Raw genomic sequence first — 26,431 nt, 5'->3', positions numbered from 1 at the left:
TTCAAGAAAGCAGTGGGTTGGTATTAAAACATTTGGAAGAAACTATGTACATTTTTAACAAAAAACTGATTAAGCTTAATGTGAAAAAGGCCTTTCATTGTTGAATGCATACCTTTACTACTTGTGAACGTGTTTCTCTTAATTGCCTTGACTGCGTTAATTTGTCATTTTGTCATTGCAATTTTTTTTTGTTTTTAAGTCTGCTGAATTCCTAACTCGATATATATTTTGAGTTTTTAAATATTTTGAGTTCTTTGCCTTCCTCCAATGAGAATAATTTAGCAATTTGTGAGCTAACTTGACACTGATCTCACTTTTCAATTAATCTTTACGTGTGTCTCATTTCCTATACCTAACATTAGCAATGGGGATGCATCCGATGGGAGTTCCTCCGGCTGGTCCTGGGCCAACGCCAGGAATGCCTCTACATGCTGCCAGTATAAACCCAAAGCCTTGGACTGAAGGTATTGGTTGAATATACAAGGACAATATAGGTTATTGTTACACTTCCTGGGTTGCACTTAAAGGGAACTATAGGATTTATGTTCGCTGTCTTTAAGTTCAAACCTGCCAAATTTAAGACCTTAAATTAATTGCTACCCTTGTTTTTGTGGTGACAACATTTTTAGGCGCAAATAAACCCATTCTGTAACTCGGAAGGAATCAGAAGTTAATTGAAGTCGGTATTACCTTTTGTTCATTGTCACAGTCCTTGCTCATTAAATGAGTCTCCATATATTAGTCACTTAATTACATGTCTACCTACATTCTTAGTCCCATTTTAAACACCCTTCCCACTGCTATTGCCAGCATCCGTTAGTGAGAAGGCATGTTAGAGTTTGTCTTACTTATTGTGGATTTCATTCCTTACATATCTCTTTACTCTTGTTTCTTTTCAGTTCCTCATCTGATAAGACAGAGTTAATTTTGTTAGTCAGACCCCCTTCTCAGATAACTGTGTAGTAACCTGTTTAGTTTAAAAATGGATATTATCTAGACACAGACCAGTGAACTTCTTATGATCACCCCTTTTACTGTTTCGGAAAGCACGTTTTTTTTCTTTTAATTAGTCTATCTACTTCACAACTGCATAGCGCATCTTGGGAGATATGTGTTAAGTAGAGTGTATGTCTTACCACTACTTTATTTCTCTCATACGGATTAATTTGTCAGATTCTCTAAGGTGTTTTGTAATGTGTCGCCAATGCCTGGGGAGTAGCACAGTGATGCTGTGTTTGACCATACATGGGAAATAATGGAGCAGAAAAATTGAATCCTCAAACTGATTTTGAGGTAAAGCCCTGATTCTTTAGGTCAACAACATGATGGTACACTTGAACATGTCTCCAATAAGGCATTTTTTTCCTCCTCTTGGCCATGGGTGCATGGCTGCATCACCCAGCTCTCCTGGAGAAAAATATGAAACTCCTACCTGTTATTTTAGCCACTTCGGCACCATTCTAAAGAGGCCTGTTAGTCTAGTGTTGTCTCAAGGTATAGCTCCATTCTTCCCCTTCATGGAGGACCTGAGATCACGCTGATCCTTGTATCTTCCCAACTTACCTGTTGAAGACATTGTGCTTAGAGCAGTGGTTCTTAATCTGGGAGTCCTTGAAGCCTACACGGTTGGTGATTGACTGCTTAGAAAATGAATTAATATTAGCGGATTAATAAACTACATGTACAAAACAAAGCATCATTTAAATGCTTTATAAATGTTAAGGCATTTGATATTGGAGCCTAAAGATAAAGTTGCCATTCTTATTTTGGTTTGTGGGAGCAGTGCAAGTAGAGCAAACAGAAACTGTTGTGGACCATAGGTGGCCTCAATTGAAACACTGGCACGTGTAGAGAAAAAAGAAAGCATGCGTTAGGAGCAAAAAAACTAAGGTGTTAGAGCAGTAGTTCTTACCCTGTGGACCCCTAGGGGTTCTTTAAGGTCTACACAGGTGGAAGGCAACTGTTTTACAAAATTAAATAATATTAAAATTGATCAATTCAAATTAATAAAGTATATACAAACAAAGAGGTGAAGGTGACATGTGTTTCTATATTTAATTTGTGAATTGCTCAAAATATTTGAGCAATCTGTTTGGTGTATAATTGTTTTTGTATTTTTGTCTGCTTTGAACGTCCAGCTTGTAAAAAAAAAATATATACATATATATCCAGAGGTCCCTGTCTTCGAGTAATGACTAAACAGGGGGTGGAGGCAGGGAGAGACACTGGATTCCAGTAGTTTTTTAGTGGCGGTTCACAGACGTCAAAAGACTAAGAAATACTGTGCTAGAGTCTACCATGCTGTTTCATCTTTTAAAAATAAAACTAAGTTTGAAAATCTCCATACTTCCCTTTCAAATAAAATTTAGCTTTTTTGCTTTTTTTTGTTAGTGTGTTAATTATAATATTTAGTCATTTGTGTATTTGTTTGTATACATTTTAATGTATTTTTGTGTATTTGTGGTTCAAATCATAGACAGGTGTACGCGGCTTTCAGTGGTGGGTCATTGGAGTTCACAGAAAGCAACAGGTTAAGCACCACTGGCTTAGAGCATTGAAACTGACCTGAGTTGTAAAATCTGTCATGTTTGACTTCTTTAAGTCTTCTACAAAATTAAAGCGACTGCTGATCCTGGGTCCAGCTCTGGAAACTGTCATAAGTTATTCTTAATGCAGCCTCTACTAAACCTTGTCCTTCAAGGCAAGAAAAAATATTTCAATGTTTCTTTTTCCAGACTCTCCTTTTGTTTCATGAGGGGGCAGTTAAAAATGATCTTCGACAGTAGAGCCTAGAGTGTCCATGTTTTTTTTTTTTAAGTCCTGCCCTCATGTCTTAATTTTGCAGCTACTTGTTAATGAAAAATATTTGCACATCCTGAGCTTACAATGTTGATTGATGGGAAATAACAGTTCTTCTGCTTTCAAAGTATTGTTATGGTTGCACTTGGTGTTATTCTGTTTCAGGGGAGTTTACTGATTTTTGTCATGTAGATTATGAAGATTAGTTTTTTTTTTTTAAGTGACCTAGTAAGTCACTTGATCAAATCCATGTTTTGGTTTGAGACATATAATAGCACTTCTTTGGTTGGAAATCACATGAACGATTTTTATTTGTTGGATGTAAATGTATCTTATGTGGATACCTTCAAACATCTGCCTCGGATACAGCTCTCCTGGGCCTATATTTGACACCCTTACATAAGTGGTTAGGGTGAATACAGCTGGAGAAAGGACATACCTGCGTTATTTAATTTATTTTAACTGAGAATGCCTCCTAACTCCCCTCATTCTAACTCCCCACTATGGCAAGGTTATTCCATAGTTTCTGTATATGTTTAACCACTATTCCATTGAATCACGTATATCAATTGGCTTCACTCTCAAGGGATGTCAATTCTATCAAAGCACTGTTTCACATCTGGCACTAATATAAAGGAAAGACCTGACATTGGAACATAAAGTGTTCGGCAGCCCATCTTGTTTTTAATAAATAAAGGCACTACTACCTCTATCCTGACAGTGATTAATGAGGATATTGTGAATTATACTTGTAGGCAAAATCAGCCTTAAGTGGTGCAAAATGTTGGGTTTTCTTTTGGCTTCGATATTACTGTCACTTCCGGAATGAGTCATGCATGATTAATGGATTTCACTCTCACCCTTAATCTGAATTCGCTTTTGTGTCCCCTTCACTCCCTCTAGAATTTTCCTTCCTTCACCCGGCCCTCTTCTACCTCTCTTCTACTCCCTCTGCAAGTCTTCCTATCGCCTCTCTCTCCCTTCTTGTCCCTTACCACATGCTCTTCCTCGTCCCCTCTTTCCAGAACCTGCTAGATACCACTTAAGTGTGCGTATGGTTTCAACAACTTATAGTTTAATGTAAGACCTTGTGTTACATTATTGTTTTCACAGTAAAGCACATCTATACCTTCGATGCTCATGCACCATAAAAGTATGAACAATAAATAAATAAATCTACTAAATAAGTTATTGGGGGTAGCTGTAATATTCCTGGTGGGAGATTTTCTACTGCAAGTTTAGTTTTAGCTCTCCTTCCAAGAATTTCTTCCTTAGTGTCACTCTGGTGTACGAGCTGAACTTGGAAGGACAATGGAGACCAATATTTTTCGTAGACCTGGTTGGCTGCAGTTTGAAGTGATGTATAACAGGCTCCCCCAGGAAGTAGCTCGTGAGCTTTTGTTTCCCCTCAAGCTACTTGTATGTAGCTCTCCAGTATGCAACCTAGCTTATTAATTTAGAATTTTGCTTAGTTGAATGAATATATGTTTGGCAAAATTGAACTCTGTATTCACAATGAAAATCTGTGTATTTTCAGAACCCATAAACCGTTGTTTGGAAAAAATGCTTGAATTTCCAATTCCAACAATCCAACCATTATGTTGGGTAACAAGAAACATCTTATTTGAGCTGTAATATATTATTTAGAGTGCACATGCACGTCACCTATCCACTTTTGTTATATTTCAAGCTAATATTTGAGTGAGAAATCAGGTTGAAGAGATTTATTACCTTTGACCGGGTGCATTATGCTATGACTGTTAAGTATTACCCATGTAAAGGTTTTGCAAATTGATAAAGCCTGTTTTTTACATTACTGCTGGCAATCCTGTCTGAGGCTTTGAGATCATCACTGCTGATAATCTTGAATGGGAGAGGCCTCAATGACTTTTTTTCTGATTTTGTCACTATGACAAAACTAATAATATTGGTAGCTCAGGAAGATTTCAATGGACATAAGTATTGCAAAGCAAAGATATGTGCACCCACTCTTGGAGGTAAAGAAGGTGCTGGGACACTAGACCCTGAACCCAGAAGACCCACCTCCATGAACAGAGATCAGACTGCTCAAAACTCCTCCAGGGGTGACAAACCATGTGCCACAACAGGACCTGCTGTGGCAGGAACCAAACAGCAGAAGAAGCCAAAGGCAATGTGGTATCACACCTTAAAAAAATGAAAAAGGAATCTCCCCAGGGAGCTACTTCCCCATCGGATGCCCATATGTCCACAGATAATTGAAAACACTAAAAACTATGCTCTCTCCAAACGAAGCGCGAAAATACGGGCCATGGAAAGAATATGTGGGACGCCACTTATCCCCTAGGATTTGAGAAACTACTACACTCTGACGCTCTCTAGTTTGTTTAAACTAGGATCCATGGTCCCCCTCCCTGGGTGAACTCCTCTCTTCTATCCTCATTGAGGATTATTCACTTTTTCTGTTTGGAAGATAAAAAAAGAGAACTGGTTGGACCCAGTTGGCCTCTTTAATTCATTGTCTCTGTGTTCTTTACGTGTCCATGTTTTATTTCTTGTTTATGCTTGTGATGTGGTAGAAGACGTGCACAGGAATTGAAGGATCCCATACTTTAGATTTTGGGATTGCCACTAACTGTGCAACAGTTGATTCTTCTATTTCTTGGGTTACTAATCCACCAAACATATTTCAATTCCTTTTCCTTAATGTACGGGGCCTGAACTCCCCTAACAAGTGGCAGTAGTTGACAATACCCCTCCAACATAATCCCAACATTATCTTTCTTCAGGAAACACAGTTACTTAAGAAGGACCATCGCACATGCTCCATCCCAAATATCCCCATCAATTTTGGACCTCTCCCAGTGATATAATTGCCGGCAGTTGCCAATTTGTGGAAACTGCATATTGGGCAAAATCCGCTACAGTTATTAGAAACGTAGCCAGCCACTTCCTCAAGCTGAATACACTAAGGGTTAAGACAAAGCTTGCAGTAAGTATACCACATATATAAACGGGCCCAGATCATATTAATAAATGTTTAATCCATTTTGAGGCTATTTTCTCGTATAGCATATGGAAACATTTTTCAGACATGGTTATTTAATAGAACAGCATCAAACCAACAGTTTTAATGTAGACATGCTCTGTATACCTATAGCCATCCCTTTGAAAGTCGAGATGTATACCTCAGCACCTTGATGAGGGAATAACTCCATGACTCAAAAGATGACATTATAGCAGGGGCAACTTTAATATGTCATGGGACCCAGACAGTGATCACAGCATAAATGCATATCGGGCAGGTGCAGTGTCAGCACTTCTCAAAAAAAAATTACTGTACTAGACCCACAGGTGCATGGTGACATTTTCCCCCTAGCACCAGGGATTACTCTTTTTATTCCACCTACTTATGCGTAGATTGCGTTTTCATTACCCATTCTCTACTCCGCATGTTAGACTCTGTTTTATTTTGGACATTTCCATATCAGATCATGCCCATGTTGAACTCTCCTGGAAAGACCGGAAAACGTACCTCTCAGGGACCCCCTCCTTGGTGACCGAACCCTCAAATATTAACAGATCCTGTAGACAGAGATACTATCCTCTATGTAATCACCGTATACTTTACTCTTAACAGTTTCTGGAGATTTCCCACATATTCGTTGGGATGCATTTAAGGCTACTATCGGAGCACTATTGTCATCATTGAGATAAACCGGGCTAAAGGAGTGCGTCTTGTAGAACAGTCCATAAAGGCAGAGGTTAAAGCACTAGATAAACAGGCCCTTTCCAATCAAATAGAAAGAAAGCTGGCTATTATGAGAGGTCGGCTAAAAACACAGGACCAATAAAATGAAACATTCCCTGCTGGCCCGGAGACAATATTTCTATGACAAAGGGGATAAGGTGGGCACCTTTCTGTCTTGCAAAATTAATTATATAGTGTTAAATCATATGTTCCTCAAGTTAAAACATCCTTTGGTACATGGGCTATAAAATAAAAACAGAAACTGGAGCCTTTTGTTTTTTTTTAATGAAAACTCTGTATGTAGGGGAACAAAAAGCCAACTGACATGCAAGATAACCTACATAAATGTGCGTGGATGCCTATCACTCCATCACAGAGACTGCCTCGAAGACCCCATAGATATTTTTTAAGGTGAGACCGGCACTTAAATCAGCGTCTTTACTAGATAGCCTCCCACTGGAGTTTTATATATCATTCCCATCCCTCAAGGAGCACTTACTCTTCCTGTTCAACTCTTTTGAATAATACACTAGCCATAAACTTCATTATGTGTGAAGCAGATTGCCCTAATGCCTAAAAGGGGCAAGGACCCGACCAACTGTGTGTCTTATCGCTGAAACACCATATTAAACACAGATGCAAAAGTCTATACGAAAATACTTGTGATGAAGCTGGAACCTTCTCCCTGGATTGGTTGACCCTGATCACGTTGGATTTATTCATCATAGTCAAGGCTAGAATAACATTCAACATGTTGCCCAATTGGTCGAAAAAAGCTCACAGGCGCAAAATCTCAGCTCTGCAGATATTTCTTGGCACAGAAAAAGCATTCAGACGGATGAGTTGGACCTTCCTTAGAGCTGTGAGATGCATAATGGCCCACTCATGATAGGCAGAAGCATGATGGCTTAATCCTCTCCGTCGGCGGTGATCATTCAGATTAATGATCAGCCCTCTCCAAGTACACCTATAACCAGATACCCCGATTTCACACCCGCTTCAGATCATTGATCCTTCCCATAATAGGTGGACGGGGATTGCAGAACACTAAAAGATCTCTTCCAGGGAGAGACGTTCAACGTATTTAATTGATGTGACCTTAAGTTCTTAGAGAAAACCTGTCTCCAATACTGTCAGCTTCACCATTGGGCATTGCACCAAATGAATACATCAGTGGCCACCATGCGCCTTACGTACTTCAAACACCGATCCTGGGCTTCCATGGTTCGAGAGACCTTATCTCTACGACATATTGAGTCCTCCAGAGCCCCAAACCAGCCACCCAACACACATACAAATCCCATTGGGATTGGGATTGGGTTTTGGGTAAAGAAAAATACCCTTAAAAAGCTTGGTGCAAATGTGGAGGGATATCCAAACAACACTCAAAAGCAATCCCCAAAGAGAATTGGCAAACAAAGTAATGAACCAGCGGTAGGAGACTCCAGAGAAACTAAATCGAATCTACTGCTTCACTTTGGGCCTGTGCTGGTGTTGCAAATGGAATATGGTCCCAATCTTGCATATATGTTGGACATGTATGGTGATTCAAGTATTTAGAAAAGAAGTACTAGGTCAAATTAAAGAGATGTTGGGATACCCTATTCTAGCATCTTGATACTGGGAATATGACCTTTAGAACTGGAAGGCATGACTAACAATGACTGGGCTCTCATTCGCCATATGCCAAGTACAGCTAAACAACTTATCGCCATCTTCAATAAGCAAAAGGATCCTCTCAGTAGTTCCTTCTGATTTCACACGCTTTGGCAAACATTGGACATGGAACAAATAACCTACAGAGTTTTCTCACTCCAAAAAGAAATTTGTTGGCAACTGGAGCCCTCTTGTAGACTACATGTCTTGCTAGAGTTCCTCTGCTTCACTCCTTGGAGCTCTAGATTCATTTGATTTATGTTGATCTCTTAAACTGAGGAGCTTGCTGCACAGGCGACTCACCCTAACTTCCCCCCTACATTAGTTCATATGAGTCAAATACTCCGGGCTAGCAGGGTGCCTAACCTCGCAGGATATTATTATTGAGGGTTGATTATAATCTGATAACTGATAGCCTACGATATTAGTTATATATTTGTACAATATTAGTTCTGCTCAAGTTAACATTTTTCAATTAAATTTGTAAATGAGAATTTGTGGTGGTTGAAGTAACAGCATTTATGTTGCAAATCAGAACGAACATGGCTGCAGCTAAGCAAGGCATTTTGGGCTTCTCAGGACTTTTCTCATAAAAGAGCACTGTATTCGTTAAGAAGATTGTAACTGATGAGTGAGTGTTGTGTAATTTTCATTCGTTGTTAAAAGTGGTGCAGTTTTACATGTTTACAAAGAAGAGAATTAGGGATTCTCTATGCAACATTGTTGGTGTTTCTGCAAATTTGCCTTTGATGCTGTTGTAGTGTGTTATGGAAAATCTAATTAGATGCGTGATTTCATTTATTTCAGGTCAAGGGTCAGAATTAAGTGCTCCCACAGCACCCCAAAAGCCTCCAGTGCCACCTCCAAGTGGAAGGCCATCACCTGCACCTCCACCTGTCCAGCCTTCGTCTGTGATGCCTGGTCCATCTGTGCCACAGCCAACTCCTGGACAGCCTGCACCCATAGTTCAGTTGCAGCAAAAACAGAACCGAATCAGCCCTATTCAGAAACCGCAGGGTTTAGACCCCGTTGAAATTCTACAGGAGAGGGAATACAGGTTAAGGGTGGTTTTGATTTTTCAAATTTCTGAAGTGTAATGGGGAAAGAGGACCTACACTCTTGTGAATACATTTTGTACTAAGTTTATATAAAAAGGTGGGGGTGAATTCAAGGTTTCTGCATACTTTTACATCTGCTGCATTGGCAGAAAAACATGTCTCGGCCCCAAGTATTCCTTGGTAGAATACCTCCAATCAAGATAAGAAAATATTTGTTGATTTTTACACGGATATAATCTCCTTTCCCCATTCCCGCCCCACTCTTTTTCATTTGAATGATGATGTTAGCTTAGACTTGCAGTGGAAAATTAAACTGCTGTAAGCATCATGTCTATGCAGAAAGAGTTAAGCGCATCGGGTCCTATTCCCACCCTACACTCTCCCCTTTCAGTATTAATTGGTAACAATTGGAAGCATTCTACTTAGTCTGTCAGTAATAAGGTACCAACATTTAATCACTGTAAGTCTAAGCTCCTTACTTTGGACTGATTTGTTTTTTGAGATTATATCTCCCCAGTAGACCTCCTAAGATGTGCCTGAAGTGTCTCTATTCATCATCTTTGCCAATTTCCCCACATATATTATTTCTGTTGTTTATCAGGATTTGTCAGTAATGTATAAAGTTTTGAGACCGTACCATTGTTTTCATTCTGATGTAATCACTTACTTTTCAAAATCTGTATACTGCCTATTTATAGCTGCTTTATGTTTTGGACATGATGTTTAGCTGCTAATACCAACACTTCCATTTAACACTGCCCTGCTTACAATTCTTAACAAATCTGATTTTTGCCCCTCCCCCCCAGCATCTATAGGAATTCTACAGTCTCCCTCTCACCAGTTTCTGTATTGTGTTGAGCTTAATGGTGGCAGGAAGGTTGAGATTTGCCAGAGAATTCCATGTGCCTAAGGCCGTCCTTGTAATTTGACTAAAATACAGCTGTTTGGTACTTGCTTTCCTTTGGTGCCATATCACGTCCCAAAGTGCCCTCCTAACTATCGCCTGGATTATGTGGACTGATTCAACTGACAGTTGGGTGTTCCCACTGGTTATTTGCCCCAAAATCTGGAGTTGGTTGCCCTGTAATTCCTAACGTCTGGGAACCTCACTCCCCACCCCTCTGTTACAAGGTGCTTTTAGATTTGGGTGTGATAGTGCTGGTTCCCCTTGTAACACCATTTTCAGTATGGATTTCTGCAGAGTCTTAAATGTTGCATTATCAACACAAGTTAAAGTGTCTGAAAGACAAGTATCAATCTTGATATGATTACCTTATTAATTGCTGTTATTCTTACCAGCAATCAAATATGTTGCACAGCCTGTTTTACTCTTTCAATACTCTGTCCAGCAGGGGTATTATTTTGATCTTAAGTCAGTAATTTGGAATAGCATTCAGGACTCCAGATACTTCAAAGAGCAATCACTCAGTTAAAAATGTATTTCTGCCATGCCATGGTCTCTCGCTGCATGGTTCAATTGTTTTAGTAGTAAAGATTTGTCTGAATTAACCATATAACCCAAGGTCATCGTAAATTTCTCCAGTAGCTCCAGTAAGGAGGGTTATTGAGTTCAGTAGTTTTCATGTATAGCAGCGAACATCTGCAAATAACACAATCTTTTTACCTGTAACTCCATATTCTAGGCCCTTGGTGTCTTAGTGCCACCATGCCATTTCCAGGGGGAAGATTTCCTCTAGAAATACGAACGGGGATATTAGCCATTCTCCTTTCAAACCACTGTCTAAGAATATATCATTACACAAGATACTAGCTCTTGGATGCATGAAAAGCACCATGACCATCCGGATCCAGCCTATACTGGGACATCCTCAAAAATGAACAGCTAACCCTGTCAAAGGCCTTCTCAGCATCTGCTGCCAACAAGGCCAATGATGTAATTTTTCTGTTTGACTTTACGAAAAAGTGAGCAGTCACCCTGCTGGATATGTAGCCTATCGCTATTCATTATTGCTTTCAAGGCTCTTGCCAACAGAGTGTGGGCTTAGGGGTTACTATGTACGTGTGACTTAGAACTCAGTGACAAAATGGCCCTGTCTGATTTCTTCATCAGAGCAATATTTAATTTACTATTACTACGCTCCTTTTTAAGTCTGACCTAGCCCCTGTGAATTTGTGTTTGACCTTTGATAGTGTAAGTTTATTTTCAAATTTTTAACACAGGCGCAGCTCTCTGTTCCTCTTTCATGTTGGTATGTTTCCATCTTGTCAGAGCTTTTAAGGCCTCCACAAGGTTTCATGGGAACCCTCAGGAGAGTTGTTGCACATAAAGTAATCTAATTTTCTATCCTCTTTTTTTCTCTGTGAGCTCCATTGTATTGGAGGTGTCTTCCAAAGCACCATGTAGTGGCTTTGCGGCCTACCATCTAAAGAGGCTCAAGGGCAGAATTTGTAATGGTCCGCCTTCTCCACCAGCCCCACTAGGTCATTAGCAATTAACACTCCCTAACCTGGAATATGTGTTGTAGGTATTTTAGTAGAATGTGAAATATTTCCCCTAGGATTGTTCTTCACCCCCATCCTCTGGTGCAAGTGTTTGTTTTTCTTTCTTCAAGCTCCAGTACTTGTTATCCCACATGGGTAACATCTTGCTTAAGGGTTACTATCACCTCTTGCCGTATTGTGCACACGTCAGTTAATTTCCTGTCTCAAATCAGTCTTACGTTCATTGAGCTACTGCTGGAGCAGACTGAGAAGGACTTATTTAGTCAGTGGCTTTATTCTTTCCTTGCTGCCTGCTCTCAAGTTTCTTGTGTTGGCTTTGTGTCAGATTTTGTTATGATTTTTGCAGGCGTGTAAGTGCAGTATGCACCTATGTCCCGCTGGCCTTTTTCCGATCGTTTATGGCTTAATCAAGCATTCTGTTTTTTCTTCCAGAAAAGTTTTATTTCTCTTTAAGTCTCATATAGTTCTCATCTAGATAAAGCACACCAGCTGTTTCGGTAGTTCAACTCCATATGTTGATTTTAGGAGTGCTGTGCTTAAATGCCTGGAAAGACTCCTGGTTATCGAAGCTGATTAGTAGATTTGTATTATGTGCTTCTACTACAGTTATCTAAGCTTCTGCCTCAGCCGGGTCAGATCTCCCAAAATAAATGCCTCCACTCAATATCTGAATACTTTCAGTTCCACTTTGAGGCATTGCTTAATATATTCTTGCCACACATTAGGTTTTAGATTAAGATTATATTTAGATTGCAGAGCTCTATCACACCCATGACATGCACTCCTTCGCCCGGGAGCCAACTTCCCTGCATTTATTTATTCCCACTTTGGCTGGCAGGTTCTACATGTGTTTCCTCAGTATTAGGATTATTTACTTTATGTGCTGCTCCAGCTATCATTTCTGCTATGTTGTTGGTCCTCCTTGTGTTGTTGCTTCTTTTGTTGCTCCAAGCCTACATACCAGTCTTTCTTGGTCTGTCCGACTCTTGAAACTCCACCTTCTCATAATCTTCTCTCTGCGCTCACTTCACTTTGACTGGCAGCCACAGTAGACAAGGTCCCAGATTGAGCATGTAATGTCGTAGGCCTGGGGAAGTGTATGTTGTGGACAGGCAGATGGCTGTGGCTTTCCAGAGGTGAACCGTGCCAATCCTTGTGCCAGGTCACAGTTGTTCTCCAGCTTTTGAACTGATATTTTAGAGCATTGCCATTGCTCTTAATTTGCATTTAAAAGCTGAAACAGCCAGACTAGTCCAAAGCTTCATGGAGTTGTCCTTCATCTTGGCTGATAAGCAACTCCCCTGAACATCACATTTCAAGTACCTGCTTCCCATAAAGCATTCCAGGTGGAGGAATCTGGCTGAAATACTGTTCTTCATGTGGACAGTTTTTCCGCTTTGTAACAAGGATTTGTTGAATACTTAATTATCTGGGTTGTTGCTGTTGGGAGCAATACAATTACTTTGTTGTGGAAAATATTGGTGCATATTAAACCATTGACTCATGGTAGCAGCAGAAAAAAAATCTATTGTCATTGAATTCACATCATACAAAATATATGATGCTTGCTTCGCTTTATTCAAACAAAGTTCATATTATTTAGAAGAATATGTCTTACATTTAAATGGCAAATTTCCACTGATATTCTTTCAAACAATCTAACTTTTTAACATTGGAAAACTCGGATCTTGACTGTGCTTCTTCACTATGCGTAGCAATCAATTTTGAGCAACAACTCTTACTATATCAAATGTCTTTTACAGTTTGTGATTTTTGTAGCAGATGGGATACTGAAGTTGTTGACATTTTCAATATTTGACTTCTTGGCAGACTTTTCATCACATATAGTGGCACGTTTGACACAATTGAGGTTTCAAGGGTCTGCTGAGCTATTACATTTAAAAGCAACAAAAGATGAAGGGTAGAATGCTTGCGGTCTCAATCACTGGCAGTAACTGCTGCCACACACCAGTCTATCATTTTTTGCCGGCTGCACCACTCTAGAGAGACAGAGAAATCAGTCTTGCAAGTTAATATTGGTCCTCTTCCTCCCAGACTGCTGGCCCATGTTTTCTTCACATGGGAACACACACAACCTCAGATTGGTTTCAGGTCTGTTGTGTCTTATTAGTAAGGGGCAGCTTGGATCCTGTAGTACAGTGAGCGCAGGGCCCATGTTTGAGCAGAACCCCATGATCCACCTCTCTCTCTAGGTTTCTCCTAAAATGACCCAGGCCGCTTTCATCCTCTCCTAGCCTGTTCTCATTCTGGCAACAGATAAGACCATATGTTGGATGTGCCCAGACACACTCCCCTCTGCCTTGTTCTTGCCTACTGTTCCTTTTTGTCTAAATGTTGTTTACCTACTGGCGGAGGTCCCCATGTGATTTTTCTCTCTCCCGTCCAGAACGCTTTTTTCTTTCTGGGACAAATATTTAGTTTGTGTTATTCTTTCAACTCCCATCTTTCCTGATCTCCCAAATGCACACTTTTCTTTCTTATTACCATAGCTTATTTCTCTTATTGTGTTCCAAACTTTACTGCTCTGCCTCAACTTGAAACTCCTTAGATCTGCTTTATACTGAATATTTGAAGATATTTTTTCACCTGAAAGAGTATTCACATATGATCTGCAGAGATGTATTTTTAAGGTACCAATAATTTCAAAAACAATTCTTGCACTAAAATTATCATGCCCCATTTGGTGACCTACAACTAACATTGTGCCATTTCACTACCTGGGATGTATTGTTGGAGTTCATTTTTTACTATTTTAATGATTGATCACATTGTTTAAAACAGATTGAATCGTTGGGAGGTGTCAAAATGCAAGTCCAGGGTCAGGAATTGCAAGGGGAGATGGGGGAATAGAAAGGAATGGATGTGGAGGTTAGACATTTGGGCTCATTTGTGATACTGAACCAGTCTTGCTTTTATTTTCTTTAGGCTACAGGCCCGCATCACGCACAGAATCCAGGAACTAGAGAACTTGCCTGGATCGTTACCTCCAGATTTGCGAACCAAAGCTACAGTAGAGCTAAAGGCACTACGGCTACTTAATTTCCAACGGCAGGTATGGCTTTTGAGAAAGTACAAAGTGGTGCTGTCACTAGCTTTCCCCAGTTGCAGTGTAAACCGCCAATTCGACTTGGCAAGTGTACTCACTTGCCAGGCCTAAACCTTCCCTTTTACTACATGTAGGGCACCCCTAGGGGTAGGCCCTAGTTAGCCCCATGGGCAGGGTGCAGTGTATGTTAAAGGTAGAAATGTACTTATGTGTGTTACATGCCCTAACAGTGAACTACTGCTAAATTCGGTTTTCACTGTGCAAGGCCTATCCCTCTCATAGGTTAACATTGGAGCTGCCTCTAAATATTACTAAAGTGCAGATTATTTTTTAGAGCGGATAGAAATGTGGAGTTTAGGGTCTCTGAACTCACAATTTAAAAATACATCTTTTGGGAAGGGTTGTTTTTAAATTGTGTGTTGGAAAATGACACTTTTAAAAAGTATGCATTTTCTTGCTTAAACCATTCTATGACTCTACCTGTTTATAGGTTTCCTGTCTGGGTCAGTTTGACAGATGGGCTGTTTGCACCTCTCTCTAGACAGTGACACAAAAGGGGCCGTGGTATAGCCTGCATATCCTGATGAGCCATCTGAGCTAGAGGGGAGGGAGGAGTGGTCACTTACACCTGAAAGGACTGTGCCTGCCCTCACACAATGCAGTCTCCAACCCCCTGGTGTGTGCTTGTGAACTTGAAAACACATGACACTTTGCTTTGAAGTTTGTCAACTTCAGAGGCAGAAAGGGGTATAAGTAGTGGACCCAAAACCCCAAACTTTTATAATCTTTCTGGAATCAAGTGGAACCTCTGCCAAGGAGAAGAGCTGGAGGAGAAGTACTGTCCCTTTGCTGTGTTGCTTTGCTGGAAGGGCCTACAGTTGCTGTTTCTGCCTTACAAAAGTTCAAAGGGTGAACTTTGCTGTGCATCCTGCTTGAGAAAGTTCTCCAAGGGCTTGGAGTAGAGCTTACCTCCTGTTGGAAGTCTCGGGGACACCAAAGACTTCAGTTTCCTCGACCTGCAGCGTTGGGAACTGTGTGTTTTGTACTGTTCAAGAGGAAAAAAACACTGCAATGCTGCCAGTGATGCCTCTGGCCTGCACCGCGATCTGCCGGAGCCACGCTGCCACTGCACTGCCTCGCTTCTCACCGCGACCCTTGTCTCACCGACGCAGTCATTGGGCAACTTCACTGAGCCACTGCTTGCCCCACGACCTGTGGGCGCCGCACTCCAGCATCGCCTGCTCACACTGCAGTATGGGCATCCCCAACGACACTGCTTTTGCTGACACAGATGCCTATGCCTGCACTGTGGCCTGTGGACACCCCTTGTGAGGAGCACTAAGCACTGTCCCTTCCCACACCGCAGCCTCAGTCCACCAACGCCAGCACCCTCAACTCCAGTGTTATCAACAGACGTCCCTGTCTGCACTGTGACACGTAGATGCCGCCGGGAGCTGTCCCACGTTGCACCGCCGACTTGTGCCTACCGACGACAGCGCTTCAGCAATGACGATGCCGCTGCCTGCACGTGACCTGGTGACACCACATGTCGCACCGCCCGCTAAACACCGCATCCCTGGTCTCAAGGTTGCCGTCACCAAGCCGATGGCTGCATCATGACCTGCAGGCACTGCACGTATCATCATCCCGCTTCGCACCGCAGCACCGACGTCATCCACACCATCGCTCCTGACTTCATCAGCCCGGAGTTCGATCCGCAACACGTGTGGCTTCATGGGCGTGACGACTCCCGCGCCGACTCCTGAACCGACACCGCAACGATGCTCTCCCGAGCTCACCGTGAGGATCACTATGCCCTGAAAATCCAAGATACTGTTTGCGGGACTTCCCAAAACCATAGCTGGCCAGCGACCAGCCTGAACGTGATAGCCCCAGGTGGAGCTATCGACTTCAAGGAACTGGATTTTTAAGTTAAGTCCTACATAATTTATATCTTTAGCAGTGTATGTTGGATTTTTCACGTTTTTATCTTTTTTTACACAGATAAATATTCGCTATTTTTCTAAAATTGTTGTGGTGTCCTTTTGTAGTGTTTTCACTGTATTACTATGTATTATGTGGAAATATTTTACACATTGCTTCTGAGATAAGCCTGACTGCTTGTGCCAAGCTACCAAGGGGGTGACGAAGGGTTATCTGAGCAGCTATCTCCCTTATCCTGACTAGAGTGAGGGTCCCTACTTAGACAGGGTTCAAACCAACTGCCAACTAGAGACCCCATTTCTAACAGTTAGGTTTTGAAACCCCCTCATTCATTAGGCTTCTCAGAGACTTTCCCTTGTTAAAATGTTTAAGCATGTCTACCAGATCAACACATTACCTTTATTTGAATTTTGAGCCGTTTCTATAGCAAAACCAAATTTTGAAATGCTTTTGGGGTGATAGTCACGGCACAGATCAGGATCCCAACCAAAAAGTCAGAATAGTCTTGTGTGAAGACTTATTGGAAAGGTGAGGCAGTGGTTGAAATTATGTAGTTTGGAAAAGGCTTGCTAGATGGAAGCACCAGTTAGCTTATGTCATTGAGAATTCAGAGATGTAGACGGTTCCGGTTTGAATTAATATTTTTTTTATATTGAGCTCCTTAGAAGATAAAGTGTGTGGGTTAGCATCCTCAAAAAGCAAATTATGAAATGGGATATGAACTAGAGACTTAAGTTGGCAAGAGTAAAATACCACTATTGTATTACTACAACCTGTTGCTTGTTGGCAGTTTAAGCATGGTGCAAAAGCACAAAAGAGGAGTGGGCTTGGTGGCCGAATGTTTTTTTTAATTTTTTTTTTTTTAACTTTGATTCTCTATTTATTAGGATACCATAGAGAGGCTACTTAAGGAGAGATGCAGGAAATGCTTACTAGTGGAGAAAAAAACATTCCAACCTTCCACACATTTTACTTAAGAGCAGAGCACTAAAACATACATTAAAATGTCCATCAAAGCTTAAATTGAGACTTCGATGATTGAAGTTGCACCCAAATCCAACATGTTTTTAAGAAAATATAATCTAGAGTGATTTTAAGTAACAACAGAGCTTACCATTTGAGAGCTGCCAATTTTCAGGAATGTGGAGTCATCAGTGTAGTAAATCTGCATATTAAAATTAAGAGGAGTTATGCAGAAGTGAGCCAAGGGGTTCCCCAATTTTAAAGGATAAGGATCTGATAAATGGAATGGTGTGGCTAATTACAGATATGTAAAACCAGAAGGACGTGTTAATCAGTATAAAAATCAATTAGTCTCTTTAGCAATGTATAAAAGTGAGACTTTTTTGCAAGGTCACAATTCTCCTGATAACTGTAGTTCCCCGATTTGTAAATGTTAGGACATGAGTTCGATAATTCAAAGGTAACAAATTTCATATGAAAGTAGAGTGTTGGGTTAAGGCTTGAAACATCAGATAGCAATGGCCTTTTTGGCTGTTCAAAAATAGCTACAAAGCCTCAATCACCCTTTAAATATTTAGAATCACACTAAGGAGAAACATTTGCATGTACCCAAGTATGAGCTATCGGAGCCTTCCTGGAGAGCATTATGACACCAAAGAAGTGCTGGGAACTAAACATGGGGCAGAAAGGACTCCATCTGTGAGGACGTTTTATGCACATAGTTGGAGATGGTTATGTACCTGTGTGCTTTCAGCTTCTCTAATTCACTCTTTAGGATATAGACTTGGCAGAGGGATATAGCTAGAGGCCTAGCTTGAAAAACCAGCACATGAGAGAGAGGCGATTAGTATTCCTACTAGACAATTTATTTGCATTATCTGATGGAGATATCTAGTTGCAGATTCCCTACCTTAGAATATCTCCCAGGTGTCAGTCTGGATCCTGAGATTTTTCTTGAGCAGCACCCCTGCGTGCAGTTAGGTGGCATGGATCTGCTTCACACCCCTCACCAGATATGACATATGTAGGCACCACCCCAGCGCGCTAACATCAGTTCTTTTCTTTCTGCGTGAGCCTAGCGTTGATCCAAAGAACGGCTACCCCTTTGTCGCTTTTGGACTGTTCTTTTTTTACTTCATGTCAAAGATTGTGTGTGTCGACACTCCTGGTGTGTCGAGGATGTCTTCGTGTAAGACTTGGTTCAAGCCCCACAGATCCTGCCATCGGGCAATGTCCATAACGTATCTGCACCTCATTTGCCTGTAATGTCTGGAGCGCGACTACGACCTGAAGTCCTGCTCCCACTGCCGAGCTGAAAGCTTTGAGGAATTAAGACTCTAAGGCTTCTTGCAGCCTGGCACTCGTTCTGCATAGGTCCCGATCTCGGTTGAGAGGAAGGTCCAGAGAACGGTCGCTCTTCATTGTTGTCCCACTCCATGTCCTCTGGACGATCGGGTAAGCTGAGGCACAAGAAGAAGTCGAAGAAGAACAAGCGTTCTTCGACTTCACCCTGTCCGTCGGCCAACGAGTCAAGGGAAAAGGAAGGTTGTCATTCTAGGCCTCCTTCCTTGGAGCCTGCGTCTGTATGGCTGTGTGCCGCCATAAGTTTCTGGGATTTATGTGACCCCCCTTCCCAACTCAGAGATGAGGACATGTGCCTCATCGTTGGGCAATCCAACTCCACTGGAGCGCCTTCAGGTCCCGCAGGGTTTGTAGAGAGCCCCCTCGAATTCCGCACCGGCGGCTTTTGCCTTGGCTCCAGTGGGTCCCCGTGGATCCATTCCTGGATTTGAACTGGCGTTTATTTTACCACCTCAGCCTTCCCTGACGCTGGTTCCAACATCAACTCCACCAGTGCCCCTTGGTGGAGTTGACACCCATCCTCATTGCCGAAACAGAGCCTGATTGGCATCGTCCGACACCAACTCTGACAGGGGCCTTGCCTCCTATGTTGGATCCTAACCCTTATTCTTATGGGTTGGGGTATGGTGAGGAATTGGAGAGGTCACTGTGGACTGGGTAAAGCCAGTAGTCTGGATTCTTCCCCTGACACTGGCATGCTTTGTCCCCCTACCATGGCTACAAAGTAGGGAGATTCCTATTACATGATGATGTGAAGAGCAGCCGTGGTCCTGGGCCTCGAGCTGCCTTCAGTGACAGTCAGGAATAACCTCCTGACAGAGGTGCTTCTGCCAGAGGCTTCATCCTGTGAACCCATATTGCCCTTTAATGAAGCTCTTACAGATGTCCTGCTGGGTACCTGGTCCAAACCCAGCACAGGGACTCCTCTAAACAGGACTATTGCCCACTGCCATCGATCTGCTCCAAATGACCCAGCGTTCCTGATGCAACATCCCTTTCCTGAGAGCTTGGTTATCCAAGCCTCTACATCCCAGGGTGCGTTCCCTTCCTCATCCCCAGATGGGGAATCCAAGAGGCTGGACCAACTTGGGAAGAAGGTGTGTTCTTCCTGCAGCCCGGCATTGGGGTCTGTGAACACTGCATCGCTTTTAAGCCGTTACTACCTCACACTGTGGGATACGGTTGTGCAAGTGCTGCCACAGGTCCCACAGGAGGCCTGAGCTGTACCATCTCAAGCTGTTGCTGATGGAAGAGACGCAGCAAAGTTCACAATCAGATGTGGACTGAACACAACCGATTCACTGGACAGAGCGGTTGCATCGATGGTGGCTCTGAGACGCCATGCCTGGTTGAGGACATCTGGCTTTTCAGGGGATGTCCAAGCCAATCTTCTGGACGTGCCTTTTGATTGCACCCGTCTCTTCAGAGACAATGCAGACTAGACCCCTGAGTGCTTCAAGGATTTTTGTGCTACGGCCAGGTCCTTGCATCTGACCCTCATCCACCTCAGGCTGCTTTTTGCCCCTTTCATGACTACAGAAGGGGCATCCAAACACATCAGCTCCCCTCCAGTTACTGTGCCACGTATTCTGCCCAGCCTCTGCTTGGCTCGGGACCTGGGGGGTCCATTGCAATTGTGGGTCAGGGAGCCGGCGGTCTGGCCAGTCCCTGACACTCCCTCCAATATCTGCAGCTGTCTCCAAAGTTTCCTAGTATGACAATTCCCCACCAGGGACCAGTCAAGAGGTGGGATTTGCCATCATCTGCTCCCTTGGCAGTCCATCACGTCAAACAGAGGTGGGGTTTGCAGATAGTCAGAAAGGGCTACTCTCTCCCCTTTGAGACTACTCCTCCATCCATAGCAGAACAAACAAGGATTGCAGCGAGCTCATAGACAACGCACTATCCCTATTAGTACCCAATCATAGCAACCAAGTAAAATACAATAATATTATTATTAGGTTACAGTAAGCGTGCAACTACACCATAGTTCCTGCTGCAACAAAGGAACTTAAGAGGAGCTGAGAACAGCCCCACAGGTAAATACTCTACAAGGCGGTGCACCGCAATCTGTGCGAAAGAAAAAAGAATCCAGTGTTCTGACAGTGCAGATGAACAGTCTTTCCTTTTTAATGCTTCATTAAGAGTCCAAGATATTGATTCCACACGATTCCATAGGTAAAATGAGTTAGACTCAAGAGAAATAAAGTAAAGAAGCCCTGTGTTCTTGTAATTCCATGAACAATTTGAGATGTACAGATGAACAGCCAACACGTTTCGCCCAACAGAAGGGCTTCTTCAGGGCTGTAACATAACCAGAAAAACATATATATACTGTGCTATCCATTGCACAAAACCTTTTTTTAAGTATAAGGATACAAATGATAAAAATAAATCATGAGAGAACAGAACCGAGTACCAACACATTAATAGGAGTGATGAGCCCGTGCAAAACGTGCAGAAACATGCAGGCACAAACATGTATTGTGAGTAGTATAAAACAAGTGATCAAGCAATAAGTTGGATATTAATAAAGTTGAGAAATAATTATGAAAAGATATATATATCAAATGTTTGTAATAGAAATAAAAGTGAAATCCCAAAAAGGGGGGGAGGAAGGAGGCAACCATGTGTCAAGTTACATTAATAAAACAAACTAATAGGAAACTAATACAAAACTTACCATGGATGGTATCCAGTCAAAGATAGAAGTAACAAGTGTATTGATAAAACGAATTCCTAAAGAAAAAAGCAAAACCAAGAAATAAAAAAGTAATTGGAACTGTAGAACAGAAAAAAATGTGTACCATATGAAAAATTGAGAGAAAACTCACATATGAGGTGAGCGCTTACAAGTATCAAAGTGTAGAACATACGTATGAATTAACTGAAATAAGTAGCAACGTCCCTCCAACTGGCACTACAGAACTACATTAAGGATGGCTGGTCCACAACCCATGAAGTTTACCACGAAAACAGAGAGAGAGTTATATAGAGAGCAAAACTAAGCCGTTAACCTGTCCCATTAGAGAAGTTAGCAGAGGCATGTGACAATCTATAAACCCATACCGGTCGAATAGCGTCATGGTAGCTAAGTATTCACACGAGGTGAAGGGTAATTGTACAAAAAAACAGTAAGTTAATCACAAGCTTACCGCTCATTAAGAAATGCGGCGTATTAGCTTTCCAGGAAGCTTCCAAAATGTGGTCAGAACGACCGCCAAGCATCACAACATGGCCAGCCCAGTTACGAGGCCGACCGCCACAGGGGAAGCCCTGGGAGGAAAGCTCCGGTCCGGGTGTGTTCGTAGTGAGCGCCCGGAACCTAAAAAATAATAAAACCTCCCACAACCAAAAAATAAAAGGAGGACACAGCCAGCCGCCGACATAAATGCCAAATGGCAATAGAAATAAAGGCAGGGCCAATAAAGGCCGCCATATTGGAATTAATTACGGCAAACTGTAAAGACTGCATTAGTAATAGAAACTGGACAAATAACCACTGAATTTGGAGTGAATTCCCCAAAGTAAAACAAGTTATATACAGTTGACTGGGTACCCCATGAAAAATAGACCAAAGTATACAATTAAAAGAAATGAACCAAAAAAGTATTAGTCATAAACACTAAGAATAGTTAGTATGGAGGGTAGGGGATCAAGAAATATATAAGAAAAAGAGAGTGGGAAAAATAAGGAAGAGAAAACAAGCCCAAGAGGGTAATGTGATCGAAACCAATCTATTTGACATGAGGAGAGATGTATACATATTAATGAGAGAGATATAATCATTCAGGAAAATGCATATGAAGATGAATCAAACCAAAATGACGCAAATTATTTGGGCAACAAAATATGCATAAATGCAGTAAGATAAAACACAATTCAAGAAAGACCAAGCAAGCATAGATATCAAGACAGACAATGAACATAATGCAAATGTATTACGATCAAATGACAAAATATTACCCACCGCCTAATAAGTTAACAGGCATAGCGGAAGGCACGTAGCAATACAGGTCATATGAACATATTAAAGAAAATAATGTAACTCATGATCCGTATTATGGACCAGATCTACCGCTTGAAGGCGGCAAATCCAGGCTGCCTTTTTCTGGCGCAAAATCCTTTCTCTATCCCCTCCTCTGGAGTGAATGGGAACATGTTCAATGCCATGAAACCAAATAGTTGGATCATTAGGATGAACAGATATCATGTGTGTCGCCAGTGGATATGCAAAGTCATGTTTTAATGGGCGTATTGTGCTGCCCACATAGACCTTATTACATGCGCAGCCCAAAATGTAAACAACAAATTTAGTGTCACAATTAATAAAATGATGAATAATAGATATCTTCTTATTGTGATAACAAAAGTCTTTGATTTTGTCACGACCTCAAATGCAGATATTACAATCATGACACGTGTAGAAACCCTTAGGTTTCACTGGAAGCCACGTAGTGGGACTGGGAGGAGAAATGTAGCTGGGACATAAATGGTCTCTAAGAGTTACTCCTCTACGGTAAGTGACCCTAGGTTTGTTAGATATAATTCCCTTAAGACCAGGGACATCAGTCAATAAGGGCCAATGGCGTTTAAGAATTTTGAAGATACTCTGGCTGTGAGCCGTATATCGAGTCACTCCTCCATCCATGCCACCATCCTACAATCGAATGATGGAGGATTTCCTGGCACTTCTCCACGAGTAGGTTACAGCTCTCTTTGCCAAGGTAGCCAAGGAGATGGTCCCAGTGCCAGAAGTGGGTCGTAATTGTTATTCCTGAAGGCCTCCGTCCTATCCTGGACCTCTGGACCCTCAATCTCTTCCTCAAGAAGAAGTTCAAAATGCACAATCTGGCCTAGGTTCTATCTGCCCTGGACCTGGGAGACTGGATGGGGCATTGTACTTGCAGGACGCTTACTTCTACATTCCCGTCCTGCCTGCCCACAGATGTTGCTTATGGTTCACGGTAGGCCACAAACACTTTCACTTGACCGTGCTCCCCTTTGGCCTTACCAGTGCCCCTCGGGTGTTCTCCAAGGTGAAGGTGGTGGTCGCAGCTCATCTCCTTAGATCAGGGGTTACAGTCTTTCTCTATCCCAACAATTTACTGTTGAAGGTGAGCTTGTCACAGGCTGTCGTCTCTGTAGGAAAGTACAATTTTTTTGGCATAGTTACCCCCACTTTTTGCCTGCTATCAGTATGCTAAGACTGTTTTGACTGGGATCCAGCTAACCAGGACTCCAATGATTGTGCTCTCTCTCCCCATCGGCTGCAGCATGCATTGTGCCACCAATGGGAGCCCATGCAAAATGTGTCTGCAGGCCCGCCATTGCAGCTTGCGTGAAAAGGTGCATGTACCTTTCACCACAGGTCACTGTAACTCACCCCTATGGTAGGCCCTCCTACCCAGAGGGCAGGGTGCAGGACCCTGTGTGAGGGCACCCCTGCATGAGCAGAGGTGCCCCTACGAACTCCAGTTCCATTGCACTAGACTTCGTAAGTGCGTGGAAGCCATTTTACCCGTTTACTGGACACAGGTCACCTGTGTCCAGCTACAAAATGGTAACTCCGAACCTGGCCATGTTTGGTATCAAACCTGTTGGAATTATACCCCAATGCTGTTGCCATTATTGGTTGTATGATTCCATGCACTTTTGGGCCTCCTTAGAGTACCTCTAGTATGGCTCCTACCAGTTTTCTGGGATTTTCCAGGTAGCCCGCACTGCTGCCACCCCTCAGACAGGTTTCTGCCATCCTGCTGCTTGACCAGCTCAAGCAGGGAAAGGCAGAACAAAGGATTTCCTGTGGGAGAGGGCGGCAACACCCTCACCCCTTGGGAATAGGTGTTATATGGCTTGGAAGGAGTAGCCTCCTCCAAGCCACTGGTATGCCTTGAATGGCACATTAGGTGCTCTCCTTGAATAAACTGGTCTGCATAAGTCCTAGGACCCCTGGTCCCTTCTCTGGCGTGAAACTGGACAAAAGAAAAGGGAGTGACCACCCCAGGGGTGGTTCCCAGAGCTCCTCCAGGTGGTCACTTGATTCTGCCTTCTTGAATCCAAGATGAACAGAGGCCCCTGGGAGCATCTGAGTAGCCAGGTAAGGCAGGTGACGTGTGATCCCCCTCCTGATAGGTGGTCACCTTGCTAGGTGACTAGTCCCCCTTCCTGGGCTATTTTGTGTCTCCCACTTGGGTGGGTCTTCAGATTCGATGGTCCAGGACTCCTCTGCATTGTTTACTTCATCTTTTGGCCACTGGAACTGCAACTTGACTCTTCAGGAACTGACAGTCTGCGACTCCAGCGGCACATCCGCTCTGCAACATTGTTTCTCAGGCTCCTTCCAGCAACCTCAACATTTCCCCAGCTGTGCATCCTCTGAGGTCGACGAGAGTCCAGTATGCAACAAAGAGTAAGAAGGAATGTCTCTTGACCACTGCAATGACGACCTGCTGCGTGAATCTCCTCTCCTCCAGAACTGCGTGGATCCTGCATCACAGGTGGTGGTCTGGAGTGGTTCCCTTGGTCCTCTCTGCCAGCTTTCCAACTTGGGAGACGGTAAGCCCTTGCCCTTTCCATGAAAGACAGTACCCCTGTACACTACAACGCTTGCAGCTGCCAAGGCTTGTTTGCTTCTGCTCCAAGGGATCTTGGAGCCCTGACTGCCAGCATCTCTTCCTGCTAAGCACAGTCTCCTCTCTGCTGCTCCAGCGATGTGGGACACCTGTTCAGGTGTGCTAAGTTGGCCTCACTGCAACTTAAGGTGCCTGCTGCCAGTGGGCTGCCTGTGGGGGCTGCATTCACCTCTCCTGACTCTTCCAACTGATGAGGGTCACCCCGGAATTCCCTCCTTGGGTTGAGTCCCCTGGGCCATGATGGTCCTCTTCAGCCTAGAAACTCTTATTTTTCTTCGTTTGCATTTACCAAGGCTTTTTGGTGGTTCTCCAGCACCACTGACTTACTGCAAACCAACAGCCAATGTGGGACACCATCTCCATTGCTTCAGGAACTCCTCTTCATCTTCTGCGCTGCACATCTGGTCTTCTTCTCCCCCCATCGACCGGGTCCTGCATCCACAGAAGGCTGGCTAGTGGCTCCCACCACAACCGGACACTCCTTCACGAACTGGACTTGGTCCCCTGCCTTTACAGGTCCTCTTCTGCCAGAATCCACCTTTGGGTTCTTCCTGTCTGGCTTGAGTCTTGCACAATCCTTTTTTTTAAGTCCTCCTGTTAGTTTTGAGGAAAACCAGGTACTTGCTTCTACTCTCCTGGGCGCTGAGGGTCACTCTGGAACTCACCTTTTGGGGTTCCTAGTTCCTCCAGCTCACCTTGACTGACTCCAGATCCTTTGGTGGGGGACTGTATCCTGCATTCCATTTTTTAGTAT

General features: G+C 42.9%; 1 protein-coding gene across 5 annotated transcripts in view; it reads left to right on the top strand.

Annotated features, from left to right (window-relative positions):
* SMARCA2 (SWI/SNF related BAF chromatin remodeling complex subunit ATPase 2) overlaps positions 1–26,431 on the top strand; it is a 1,363,970-nt gene that overhangs the window by 186,888 nt on the left and 1,150,651 nt on the right. For 4 of the 5 annotated variants that reach the window (XM_069228519.1, XM_069228497.1, XM_069228477.1 and 1 more), the window contains exons 5-7: positions 363–464; positions 8,993–9,242; positions 14,653–14,779. In XM_069228519.1, coding sequence (XP_069084620.1) covers positions 363–464; positions 8,993–9,242; positions 14,653–14,779 — 479 coding nt within the window. The remainder of the gene's footprint in view (positions 1–362; positions 465–8,992; positions 9,243–14,652; positions 14,780–26,431) is intronic. The other variant, XM_069228509.1, reaches the window with a different exon arrangement.

Source organism: Pleurodeles waltl, chromosome 1_1 (assembly GCF_031143425.1).
Source record: "Pleurodeles waltl isolate 20211129_DDA chromosome 1_1, aPleWal1.hap1.20221129, whole genome shotgun sequence".
Classification (NCBI taxonomy): Eukaryota; Metazoa; Chordata; class Amphibia; order Caudata; family Salamandridae; genus Pleurodeles; species Pleurodeles waltl.
The sequence above is the reverse complement of the archived record's forward strand: the minus strand, read 5'-3'. Positions and strand labels throughout refer to the sequence as shown.